Below are 14,306 nucleotides of genomic sequence, written 5' to 3'. Positions count from 1 at the left end.
ATTCTCTGCTAGCAGATTGGGTGCGGCCAGACCATAATTTCACCCCCCCAGTAATGACTTTTACTATGTGTCACTGATGGGAGATTTATCAAAGCTTGGCATACTAGATTTTGAAGCATTAGCTGTGAGTGGGCATACTAGTTAGAATACATATGCACATGTGCAACCATCCAACCTTTCTGTGCTTGTATCTATGTTCCATGTATTTTATAATGGCATCTCACCTAGCACTCAGTACTAGGTGATAGCCCCATGTATCTGCATCTGTGCACAGCCAACAAACTTTGAAAATGTTATAAGCTTCTAACATCTGGCCTGTTTATACATTGCCCCTCTCCACCTCGACTGAACACATTGGGGGAAAGTTAATAGGATGAGAGATTCAGAAAGTGAGGGATTTGGTAAGAAATCTCCAGATTTTTTTAAGCGGCAATCATTTACACTGCAAAACCAGTTTGGGTTTTGCAGTGTAAATGATTGCCGCTTTAAAAAAACTGGAGATTTCTTACCAAATCTCTCACTTTCTGAATCTCTCATCCTATAAAATTACACCCCTTGTGTACAGACCCACTTAGTTACTAGTCTAGAGAATGTTTAGCTCCATCCTTGGCCCTCATTCTGGTTGGCTCGCAAATCAGCGTGATTTTGCTGCTTTGCAAGCCTTGTAGCGCTGCCTGCCTTTCGCTCAAACGCTTGCCCCCTGCAATTCCAATATTTTCCTTGCAGTGCTGCGAATGATTTACATATACATCCATTTGCAGCCTTGCGTGGCTGCCAGAAATCATTTGATGGAATCTGTATACATAGTACTATGATGCGGCGTCATAGCTTTTTTTCCACCCAAAATTCTGTGGTGGTGAAAATATAGACTCAGTCGCACACACAGATATACAAGTGTAACATATAAAATCAGTGCAGTCTCCTGGTGCATCCTAGTTGTATCCAAGGTGCATTGTCCAGTAAAAATACACAAAAAGTCTCCCGTCACTAGCGGAGTCGCTATAGCCTGGAAGATCACCCAACCAGGTGTATTGAGGCTAGATGTATGAGGACACTTCAGTACCATCATTACCTACTATTGTGGTTTCTCACAGTATATGTCTCTGCACAGAGGGTAATATTATGTTAGGAATAGAGTAATGTTGCATCGTTATCTTTGACAATTTTACTCCATTTTGTTTTGACTTGCTGTTTACAATGTAGTTCATTTCAACAGCATTTGTTTTTTTCTCCTGCTGTCAGAGCTTTGCTTATTGCATGGTGTGAGGAATGGTTTAGGATTGAAGGTTGTGAAGGAAGTGCTAAATGGACAGTGATACTAGCTGTCACATGTAATGAGAGGAAGAAAGTCGCTTTATACAAAAAATAGATTGGAATATGTAACCAAAGTGCTGGCGTGATTGTGGCTGTTCTTCATAAATTACTTGTCAATTCATATTGCATGATTTGGGTGTTAGGGTACTGATGGTGTAATGGTTAGCATTTCTGTCTCACAGCACTGAGGTAATGGGTTTGATTTGCTCCATGGCCCCAACTGTGTGGAGTTTGTATATTCTCCCCGTGCTTGCGTGGCTTTCCTCTGGGTACTCTGGTTTCCTCCCACAATCCAAAAATATACTGGCAGGTCAATTGGTTCCCAACAAAATTAACCCTAGAATGAATGTGTGTGTATGTGATAGGGAAAATAGATTTCTAAAACAAAATAGATTAGGGGAACTGCACTAATGTTAAGGAATATTTAATGATAAATATTACATTGGGGGATATAACTGATTATAATTAATGAAAAATTCACTAATAAACATCAAACTTCGACCTGTCTTCAATTAGTGTATTTGACGTGCAATTGATGTTCAGTGGTGCACCCCCGAGATATAACAAGTCATATTTACAACAAAAAAGAAGAAAAGAAACTCGGGTGGGGTGCACTCTAGATCCCCCAAAATTGAAACTATTCTGTTAATACATTTGTGCACCCCACCCGAGTTTATACATTTGTGCACCCCACCCGAGTTTCTTTTCTTCTTTTTTGTTGTAAATAGGGAAAATAGATTGTAAGCTCCACTGGGCAGGGATTGATGGAAATGTTCACATTTTCTCTGTAAAGCCCTGCGGAATATGTGTGCGCTATATACATAACTGGTAATAAATAAAATAAATAAATTCATAAAGTTTCTTAACAGACTCCATCTTCCCCCAAAATAGCTCTATAAAGTCATTCTGGAACTTTAAATCTATATTTTCTAAAAGGTTACATTTATACTTCCCTTCATATTATCCTGTTTCAATAAATGTGGAAACATCTGAACTATCTAGCTAGAAGCTTATACTGAGGGCCAAATGTAATAGGGTGTGAGAATCAGAAAGTGAGATTTTTCCTATTGACAATCAGTTCGATGGCAAAATCAACCTGGTTTTGCAGTGTAAATGATTGGCGCTTTAAAAAAAAAAAGGAAACCGTTCCCAAAATCTTTCACTTTCTGAGTCTCACACCCTATTACATTTGACCCTCATCTTGGAGCGTCTCTAATACTTTTTTTTTTTAATTGAGTCTTTATTTAGAAAATTTTTCACTTACAAACATACATAGACAAATTCACATTCGTGCAACCATCAAATTATGATCGAATTATAATCAGATTACTTATCTAAGGCTAGGAATTGCCCCCCTGAAATAAGTCACAGTCTTACCCCCTACCTTAAGATGTTTGCAGGGGTTTTTCTAGTAGATGTTCCCCCCTAAAGTTTAGTAACCTTTATTTAGCCCCCCCATTAAGTAGCCAGCACTTCAAAAATGTTTTATTATTATTATTTATCCATTTTTTTTCTCTTTTTTTTCCTCCCCTCCCCCCTTCCTTTTTTCTCTTCCCCCTTTCTCTTTCCCACACTTTTGACCTAGTACAAGAAAAAAACCCTACAAAACCCCTCATCTTGGAGAGTCTCTAATACTTGAAGCGAATAGGAACTAGCAAAAGTGTAACAAAATATTTGTCTACTCCCCCACTAGTTCACCGTACTAATCTGACACAGAGGGCGAATGTAGGCTGTTTTGTTAGCTCCACTGTATATGCGCTGTATTGTCACTAAGTCATACTTATGTATCAGATTTTTTATGTGACATAAGTAAGAGACACCTACATTTACAATGCTGCCCAGTAATAAGCAATGCCAAATCATGTTCCTTATCATGTACATTAACGGAATGTAGGCTGTGGTGTCTGTGTATATGGCACAAAACAACTGTGTATATGGCACAAAACAACAATTTATATATTAAACAACTATACACAAAATAAAGAACTCAAACATATTTTATGAATACTATCTATAGCAGAAGGACAATTTTAATGAGTGACATATTTCAATGTTGCCTTTGTCTGAGCAGGGCACATCATACACCAAATTAAGGGTCTTGGGCAGAAAAAAGTGTAATTGTGACTGAGGCTAAATTTCGAAGTTATGTGCATCCACCTGCCATTTACAAGGCGTTACCATTGTGCTCTGAGAAATGCTATTTGCAACTACCCAATAAGCAGGGTTTTTTTTTTTTAAATTCGACTCCTAATAGGATTAAAAGGGGTAACATTTTCTGCCCAGCAAACCTTTTAATCATCATCATCATTATCTAAGGGAGACTGATTTCTAGAACACAAAGATTTCTGGTATCAAAACTGAGCCATCTGCAAGCGCTAAGCATTAGTGATTTTATGCTTGGCACACACACGACACACACAAAGTGAATGGCTACAAATGTGGCTTTCCTCTGATTTACCAGCAATCATGCAAAAAAAGTCAAAAGATTCAACAAAAGTTTTATTCTTCTGGACAAAATAATATAAGATTCTTTCAAACCTAATACATATGGGCATATAGCACTGATCGTCCCCATTATATACCCAAATTGATTATTTATGTGTGCAGTCACATTGGACATAGACCGAGTGACCAGAAGTGAACATGCATGCTTGGCTTATTGTTATACAGTTCTATTAATTGGATTTGCATTGATATATGTCACAAAACTGTAGACATTGATGGGAAATAACCAAGGATTAAACCAGAGTGATGGATCTGCAGGTCACAGACCGCTCCCGGGCTGTTTGATAGCTAGTGAGTTATCGAATGGTTAATCCCAAGACAATGAGAGAGTGTTTGGACTAGTCATAATATTACGATTATAAACCTCAATTGTATAAAGGCTGATATATATATATATATATATATATATATATATATATATGGGGTGCCTTGCCTAAAAGGTACTATACCAAAGTTACTCAATGGAATATATAACATATTGGAAAGTATTTGTTCTACTTAAATTTTGAATCTTTATTTTCAGTATTTAATTACTTTATGTCATTTTAATCCAAGGAAATCTCCCTGTATTATATGGCATTGAGCTTCCTCACAACCTCCCACCATTACCTCTCATGTTTCTGTCTATATGATTGTTTATATCCTGCCTGTCTCTCTCTTATCTCTCACTCACTGTTGCTCCTATTTTCAGTCTTTAACTGACAAACGCATCCTGCATTATATTCCCAATTTCTCATCCTTTTACTGTGCAATGTCTCTCCCACACGCTCATTGTATATGTCATTTTCCTTCTCAATGTGTCTGTCTGTTTTATATATTTTGTCTATTTGTTGTCAGAAAATGAACGGGGCTGAATTTATTATTAATATATTAACTCCCTAATGGAATCGCTTCTTTATTTCTATCTGTTAGAGATATTAAGGCATGAGAAGTACACTATATAAAAAGGAAAGGCACATGACCAGTGGGTCACAAGTTAATTAAGCCCCACCCCCCTCTCCAAAAAATAGCAAACTACAAAAGGTAGTATATGAAGATACCCATGATACAGTACATAACGATTCCTGTTCAGATATAGTTAGGGTGCATGTGTGTACTGCTAGCAGTATTTGGAGAGCCCATTTAGAAATTGTAACTGTGCCCAAGGAATCCAAATCCCATTGTGTAGTCAAAATGTGTTGAGCCACAATCCCCATTGTTCCAGCTTGCACCTTGAGAGGAGCCACATTCCTCATTGTTCCAACTTGCACCTTTGAGAAAACAAACCAGATTTCCTTTTACTTCAATCCGGACCCGTCCTAGATCCATCCATTGGATCCTACAAATCTCAGACCACTCTGCAGCGACAAGCCAGGTATAATTATACCACAAAGTCTGCATTCATCTACACCTCTGATTGATTTTGGATCCTCCACTCTGACTATTCCATCCATTCTCCAGCAAGGAGACTCTACTCACTTCATCTGGTAATTATACAATTCATTGGTACAATGGATATGGCAATAATCCTCTCCATGGAACACTCATGCTAACAGGAACTCAGCCCCATTTTTAACACCTTTTTTAATTTTCATATTTTTTCATTTAAGATAATTCTGTTTTCATTTTGCATTACTGTATGTCAACATCATTTATTAAATGTATATTTCATTTTTAATGTGGTAGTGTCAATTTATACAGTCAAACCCAAGTGCTGTATTACCTTTTTTCCTTGTTATTACCCTTTGGCAGCTTTACACGCTCCCTATACAGCAGCTGTAGCTGCAATCGTGGTTCCTATTTTCTACTTCCCATTTTGTAGTCTGCCTTCCTTTGGGCAGATGTGCAATGTTTTATTGACATTGGATATAATTCTGAGTTGGGTAGATATCTTTGTAGACCGGTGTGAATTATTAGGCAAACAGTAAATAGATCAACTTATTGCTTGTCGACCTAGTGCATTTCGACCTTCTGACCGTTGCGACTATTTGCCTGTAGACCAAAAGGGGTCGATTGTCAACCTAATTACTGTCGACCTAACAATGGGATCATTGTACATATGCATATAGCGAGTGCTAGCATACAGGGAATGTGCACATTTGTGTATCTCTATCCTACTCAAGATCACTGATGGTCTGTCTTTCTGTGAAATGGCCATTTTGTCATAAGGTGGCGACAATACAATTGTATAGGTTATTCTTGGTGGCATGGGCATGTAGTTTGAGTTCACTGCTGTTTTGAGTCATTTCTATGGAGAAGATAAGAATGTTTCAGACAGATCTCTTGCACCTAGAAATGGGGCTGGTGTAAAGGGCCAATAATTATATGATGACTGTTGCGGGTTGAGTAGCCATCTGCTTGAAGCCACCAGATTTTTCCCATTAAGGAAATCAGATTTCCACTGTATAACACAAATTCAACCACATTGAGTCCAACAGGAGTAGATATTGCCTTGTGTAAGTGGTTCTGTATACATAGGGGCCCCTGCCTTCATGACCATAGAAAGAAACAGCATTGTTTCTTGATTAATGTTCCATGTTCTAAAACATTTACAACATGTTTTTTCTTTAAAAGTAACTTTGCTAAGCACAAACACGTGTTATACTCGGGGTTGTGGTTCCACCTTGGATTATGGATAGTTGTAACATTCTAACCAGCAGCAAAAGAGCTGTTCCCAACCATCCAACAATGGTAAGGACAATTAGGCAACTGCAAATCTGTCTGACTTCCATCTAAAATGTCCCTTTACAATCATCGGTGTGATACAGCTGTTGACTTCAGCCTCTTCCTTACCCCGCTGCATTTGGCTTTCTTTAATTATAATATGTTAATATAACCAGTTACAAAGCAGTGATGAATTGGGCAATTCTATCAAAGGATGACTTGCATGAAAGTAAGGAAAACCAGCGGCAGAGTGAGCATTCCTTTTCATCTAGCGGTACAGTCACACTAAACAAGCCATGCATGCAGAGACACTGACCCTAATGCTGAATTGTTTGCCTGCCAGTTTGGGTAATGTAAAATCTGGAAATATGCACTGAACAAACAAAACTGCACTTATATGCGTGTATGCAAATTGGCTCACATCTGACATGTGTGCTTGCTTGTGACTAAAGAGGTACAGGGGAGTAAAAGACTAGTCTAATATACGTTGCCTTCAGTAAGAGTGTGTTTTTGTAATTGTAAACAGATGTGGACACATATAGAGACAAATATGACTGTCAGTAGTGCAATCGATTGTAAGTGCCTAAGGGCTAGTCATTGCAAATGAGGGTTATAAATCAGTGGCATAGCTAGAAATTCCCCCCCCCCCCCTGCCAATAAAAATTCCAGCGCCCCCCCCCCCCCCCCAGCACACACAAGAAGGGGCGAGGTGATGGACTGCTGGCTGTGCTGACAGGCAACCCGGGCAGAAGTAAGCAGGACCCGCTCATTACATATGCACGGGGCGGGAACCCGCTCATTACATATGCACGGGGAAGGGACCGGCTCATTCAATATGCACTGCACTGGGTTCCTGCTCATTAGATATGTACAGGGCAGGACCAGCTCAGCGTTCACTGCTGCTTGGGTCACCTGTCAGTTCAGCCAGAGGCGCCCACCACAGACCAAGCTGGCCCTGCTCCCCCAAGCCGCCACAGGGTCTGCCACATATGTAGCTACACCACTGTTATGAGTGCTAGCTAGTCACTTCTCTGTAGACCATAGGTGCTTTCTTCATTGGTGTGGATGTATACAATTAACAGACTTTATTGTTACTTGTTGAATTTGTACACTATAAGGAATGTTATGAGCAGTGTTGATTGATGCTTTGCAAGGGTTCCCAACCACGGCTCTCAAGATATACTAACCACAGTGCATGTTTTAAGGATACTTATACTTTAGCATAGCATCACTATCCTTAAAACATGCACTTGGCTTATTAAGTACCACCATCATTTTTATTTAACTGTCTAGGCTCAAGCATTGATATCACGAAAACATGGACTGTTAGTGTACCTTGAGAACCAAGGTTAGGAATCACTGATTTAGTGGATATCATGACTGCAGCTCAGAGGTCTTAAGTTAGGTTCCTGCCATCTGTGTGAAGTGTGTACATTCTCCCCATTTTTGCATGGAATTCGACCAGGTGATCTGGTTTCCTTTCACAATCTAAAAGCAAAGCAGTAGATTCATTGGTTTATCACCAACTAATGATCCCTTGTGTGCGTAGATTTAGTAGGGAATACAAAGTGTTAAAGCTCCACTAGGGCAGGGCAATAACAATTGCAATTATTTCCATAAATGTTTCAAGATAGAAATATTAAAGTCCTTGGTTTGGGCGTCTTTAGAGTATTTAAACATTTATAATATTTTTGCACACAGGAAAGGGGATGTAATGTGTAACTCCTAACAATCCAATGTAAGACGTTAATTTAATGATGTGTTGATAAGGACAAAGTCCCTTTGCGGATATGGAAATGTCATGTTTCCTTTATGGACCCTGTTTTACACTTATGGTAATAGTTTAAAAAGAATAAATGACATACAAATCTCTACATTATGGTTATTGGAGACACATGAGTTTAAGTGTCAGTACTGCACACTCTTTAGTTTTTTGACCAAATGCAATCTATTCATCTTTAAGTCTGATGAAAGAAACCAGCAAGAACTCTACCTTGCTATTGCTATAGTATTAAAAAGTAAGTGTCCCAGTTGTTACAGTTAAATTGTATTTTATTTTTGCTCGCTTTTGTTCTTTTCCACTCCGATGTAGCCTATTGCCAAACAGAATAACTTTAACTTAAAAAAATGAGGCTTCCTTATTCCCTAATTTATTGTAATATCACTATAATAGGCTTTTACACATACAAATAGTTAAAAAATATTATACAGGTTATCCAAATATCTGTTATCCAAATTATTCTGATAACCATACATTCCAGAAAGTGACATTTTTTTTTTTTTTTTTGCGAAAAGCACTACTGAGGACATCTGTAACAGCACTACTGAGGACATCTGTAACAACACTACTGAGGACATGATATGTAACTGGCACTACTGGGGACATCTGTAACAGCACTACTGGGGACATCTGTAACAGCACTACTGAGGACATCTGTAACAGCACTACTGAGGACATCTGTAACAACACTACTGAGGACATGATATGTAACTGGCACTACTGGGGACATCTGTAACAGCACTACTGGGGACATCTGTAACAGCACTACTGAGGACATCTGTAACAGCACTACTGAGGACATCTGTAACAACACTACTGAGGACATGATATGTAACTGGCACTACTGGGGACATCTGTAACAACACTACTGAGGACATGATATGTAACTGGAACTACTGGGGACATCTGTAACAGCACTACTGAGGACATGATATGTAACTGGCACTACTGAGGACATCTGTAACAACACTACTGAAGACATGATATGTAACTGGCACTACTGGGGACATCTGTAACAGCACTACTGAGGATATGATATGTAACTAGCACTACTGGGGACATCTGTAACAGCACTACTGAGGACATAATATGTAACTGGCACTACTGGGGACATCTGTAACAGCACTACTGAGGACATGATATGTAACTGGCACTACTGAGGACATGATATGTAACTGGCACTAAACGTGCAAGGTAATGATTGTTTGGCATTTAAATTCAGTATCTGAAATAGTACAAAAACTTTGTTTCATGTTTTGAAACCTTGTTTTATGGACAAATAAAATATATCTGTGTGTATTTCATGTGTTTGATGTGTTTGTACAACATAAATGCGATACCTCAAGATACATCATTGAAATATAAAAAATATTCTGAAATACGAAATAATCCGTTATCCAAAATTCTTCTGGTCCCGAGCATTTTGGATAAGGGATACCCAACCTGTATAACAGAAACTGCTAGTCAAATTAGTTCCAGTTTGTCCTTTAATTCTAAGTATACCAGAATTCTGTATTATTGGAAGATGGGCACTGAATCAATTATATCCAGTGGTGAAAACTAGGGTCGCCTTGGGAAAATCAGTGCATATGATAGCCACAGATAAAGGGACATTTGTGGTCATGACTTTTAGAACGTGTATTCGTATTTGGCAAAATCTAGAAACACTTTGTCCTCTAACGCCCGCTCATAACATTGCCATGTACTATACTTGATTAACTGGAGCGTAGACGTGTCTATTCCTTCTAGGGTCATCCTGTGCTAAGACTACAGAACTGAAAGCTATTGTAGAACTTTGAAAGACCCTTTCACAAATAATGTTTTTTTTTTCAGTGACCCCTTTTACCTCTAGAGAAACAGCCCTGATGAGATTTCCACAGGTACAGGGAATAAAATACACAACCACAGAACATTCAATTACTTCACTTACAGTAATAACCCCTAAGTTTCTTATTTTAGAATAAGCATGTAACATAGTCTGAACCATTGGCAGCTAAAAATATTGATAATATATAAAGAGACGCATAACGACAATAAATGTGGAGCAGTTTTTCGTCTACGCCTGTCTGCAAAGGCTATATTTAAGCAGAAATGCATTTCCAGCAGTGCTTCAGAAACATTATTATTGTTTTAATATTCTGACCAATTATCCCATACTGTGCTAATGATTGTTATTGCAAGAGTGCGTTATAATGCCAAAGCCTAGGAGATTTCTACCCAGTGAAAGACAATAATTATTGGTCAGCTTCTGTGCTGCGAGACAATAAAGAATACTGAGCATGTTAAGAATCTGTTTATATTCCAATGAAAGGGAAATGTAACTTTCCTTCCTAGAGAAATGGGCATATGTTTAGTATGCCAGTGGTAGACAGCGAATTTTCCTGGCACGCTGTTCTATCAGGAGATAAGCTTTTTCGGCGTATAGCACCCTTTAGCTTAAGTCATTATGGGACAAACATCTTGTCAATTGGGTGCCAGCCAACTGCAAAATCTATAGAGCTATCTAATCAGCAGTGTAATCACATAGAAGAATGTTCAAGACTTACTGGAAGAAAAGTATATAATTACATTTTCCAATGTTAACAGAAAAAAAGAGGTCATCCAATATCAATTCACAGTCGCTACTTGTAGGTGCCCAAATCACTGGGCTGAACAGTAATCTGTACTTCCCCAAGGTAGTAGAATTGGGAATATTTGTCCTTTTCACCTCACTCACTTTCAGATTCATTGAATGCTGCCCATTTGCTGCTGCAGTTGTAATTTCATTCAGACAGGATCAGATGTTCCTATTGCCAGTCCTCTGCTGCTATATAGTTTTCTATTACCTGGCGACATTACATAATAATAGATTTGTCGGGATGACTAGGGGATCAGTAAGTACATGCCTTCTGCTAAAGTAACTTTTAGCCCCCATTCCAAAAGGGGTTTTAGTTGTAATATATTTGCAAACAATAAGGGCATAGAACTGTTGTGTTATTTTGTATCTCTGAGCCTATGATTAATGTTACACAACTAAAAGAAATAATAAAAAAAAAAATTATATACATGGAAGGGAAATAATGATCACATATAGTGGATGTAATAACTGGGGTGGTTCTATATGGTCCTAAGTACTTAAGATGTTACATTTTAAGAATACTTTGCTAAAATGTTCAGTATTTCTACCCCAAGGGGCAATTCAATTGTTTTTTGGTTACCCTATGCCCCACAGAGCCACTCAATTGTTTCATCAGGATTAGTCATGTACCCCTTTCTATTTGGGCATGATCAGAGTGAAATTGGAACATTCGCCCAGTGCCAGAACAACAACTGAATCTGGCCCCATCTAATGTGACCAGTAAAACAATTGAATTGCCCTCTGTGTTTGAAGACTTGACGGCATGCTTTCCAACATCCCCACTAATCCTTACTGCTAGTGTCTATACATTAATGATGTACAGAACTACTGTGTATAGCAAACATACAAATAAACTACAATATGCATACACCCTCTTGCTTTGAATATCCCAATGTATTCTGCCCCATTTCCCTTTCTAGCAACTCCAAACCTTTGTACAGGTCGAGTATCCCGTATCCGAATATCCGTTATCCAAATTATTCCGAAAACCATACATTCCAGAAAGTGAAGGATTTTTTTTTTTTTTTTATAAAAACTCACTGGGGACATATGTAACAGCACTACTGAGGACATGACATGTAACTGGCACTACATATGTACAAGAAAATGATTGCTTGCCATTCAAATTCAGTATCTGAGATAGTACACAAATTTTGTTTCATGTTTTGAAACCTTGTTTTTTAAACAAATAAAATATATTTGTGTGTATTTTATGTGGTAATAAAATATATATGTGTGTATTTCATGTGTTTATACAGCATAAATGCAAGATACTTCAAAAAACATCATTGAAATATAAAAATATTCCAAAATACGGAATAATCCGTTATCCAAAATTCTCCTGGTCCCGAGCATTTTGGATAAGGGATACTCAACCTGTATTGAATTTTGTTTTGCTTCCAGAATAAATTAATATCATTGAACCAACTAATTGCCAATATTTTCACAGCAGTTTTGATGTGGTTTATGTTTCATTACACATCTCACATACTTATTTCCCAGATTTAGGTTGTGGAGGAGAGTGCAGTGCATGGAAATATAACCCTCTGCTTCAAATGCAAACACAAAAGAAAGTAATGAGCTCTGAGCAAAGAAACAGACTTACATTTGGTTTAAATAATTAATTTTCTCTCCAGTATGCTAAAGTCAGTAGCACAGCCCCAGCTGCACCAGTGCGCATATGGTAGGCTACCAGCTACAGTACATGCAATACAAGTCTGGCACCATCTCAGTAAAAAGAAGCAGAAATTCAGCTTATTGAATGCAAGATAAATAAAAGCGTTTTATGTGTGCTTTCAATGAAAAGGTTCACAATGTATAAACGCTTAGAAAGTGATTACTGTGCCCCAATACCACAGCATGTACGGAAATATCACATATTTCATCGCAATATCGTGCACGTCCAGTATTCAGGATGTAATAGGAACATCAGTCCTGTGCTGGCACATTATTCTATGGGGTGCTGGAGCAGCACCTGTCACTGAGCACAGCATGCATCTTTATAATAGGAGCTGCCGAGGTCCCCATATATGAAGTGCCTTATTAGTGACATAATAATGCACCATAGACCAATTATTTCTCCCAGTTTATTTGCTCGCTCCAGGGTTCTACGCCGACCCTGGCGGCTTCATAATTGCCCAGAGTTCCAAATGACACCAGCTGCATCCCCAGAGAGGCGCAGTGTCTGCAGCAATGAGGGATGGAGGGTGAGCCCGGGAGATGCTGAGGAAAGTTACGGGAGACCCTTCTCACTCACTGCCAGCCATGCAGGCGCCTATAGGCTCCGGTGCGCAGGAGGCTGCCCCATGGGTGCACACTGCTGCTGCTGCTGCTGCTGCTGCTGCTGGAAATCTCTGGGAGAGGATGAGACAAAGAGACTGTCACCCAGGACCAGGGATGGGTCATTGCGTGTCGGATCCGTTTATGTGGGTGGATGTTGTTACCTGCTCACCTGCATGTATCCGGTACTACAGCCAGATGTAACAGTAATAAACAAGTACTACAGAGCAGAGGCTCAAATATCCCGGTCACTCCCAGCCAGGAGCCAGTGCCGGGTAACACGCGTGGGCTCCCCAGTGAGCCGCTATTCGGATGCTGGTAACTTACCGGCCACCCGCAGACAGTACACGCCGCTTATATAGAGTGCAGCCTGCGAAGCAGTCCCCCCACCGTACCCCGCGTGTCTTCCTACCTGGACAGCGGCTTCCGAGCGGTGATGCTGGCCACGATGGTGCTCTCCCTGCGCGGGGTGGCCACGGCTTTAAAAGTCCCCATCCAGAACTTCTCGAAGAGCTGCTTCTCGCCCTGCTGCACGCCAGCCATAGTCCCTGTGCTGGGGCAGCCCGATGCTCGGTGCCGCTGAGAGCTCAGGAGCTGTCCAAGTGCTGAACCCGAGGAGCCCAGTCTCAGCAGCGGCAGTCAGAGGCAGAGAGGGGGGCGGGGAGCAGCTGTGTGTGCCGCCTCCTCCTCCCCGTGCTGGCTGTGTACAGTGTGCTGCCGCAGGTACAGGACACAGGGAGGAGGGATACTAGTAATGACAGAGGGGCTGGAGCGGTCACCGCATCACTCCCCTGCACCGGGATTGGCTGGCGGGGCACTGGGCGGGGGACACGTGTGTGGCACTATGTGTGCATGTGGTAGGAAAGTGCAGGCACTTGTTTTGTCTCCTTTTACTCTGTGACATTTGAACAGGGGCGTGCCCCCCCCCCCCCCCCCCCCCACACACACACACCCAGCCTTCCCCCCACCACGGGTCCTCCTTTATACTCACTGCCCCCCTCCTTTTATATAGGAGAGAGAAAGAGAAGTGCTGCTTCCCAGGCCTGCCTCATCTGCATAACAAGAGCCTGCAGGCCGAGCGTGTGCCTGGCATAATGGGCCATAGTGACCCAGGAGAGCATGCACAACAGGGTGTGGGAAGATTGGTCTCTTCAAAAAAAGTCAGTG

The 14,306-nt window shown here is 40.2% G+C and overlaps 1 protein-coding gene across 1 annotated transcript in view; it reads right to left on the bottom strand.

Annotated features, from left to right (window-relative positions):
- Positions 1-13,895, bottom strand: part of SRRM4 (serine/arginine repetitive matrix 4) — a 134,753-nt gene extending 120,858 nt beyond the window's left edge. The window contains exon 1 of the mRNA XM_083151483.1: positions 13,552-13,895. Coding sequence (XP_083007609.1) covers positions 13,552-13,682 — 131 coding nt within the window. The 5' untranslated portion in view covers positions 13,683-13,895. The remainder of the gene's footprint in view (positions 1-13,551) is intronic.
- Between the last annotated feature and the right edge of the window lie 411 nt (positions 13,896-14,306).

Source organism: Crinia signifera, chromosome 1, assembly GCF_055691185.1.
Source record: "Crinia signifera chromosome 1, ASM5569118v1, whole genome shotgun sequence".
Lineage (NCBI taxonomy): Eukaryota > Metazoa > Chordata > Amphibia > Anura > Myobatrachidae > Crinia > Crinia signifera.
The sequence above is the reverse complement of the archived record's forward strand: the minus strand, read 5'-3'. Positions and strand labels throughout refer to the sequence as shown.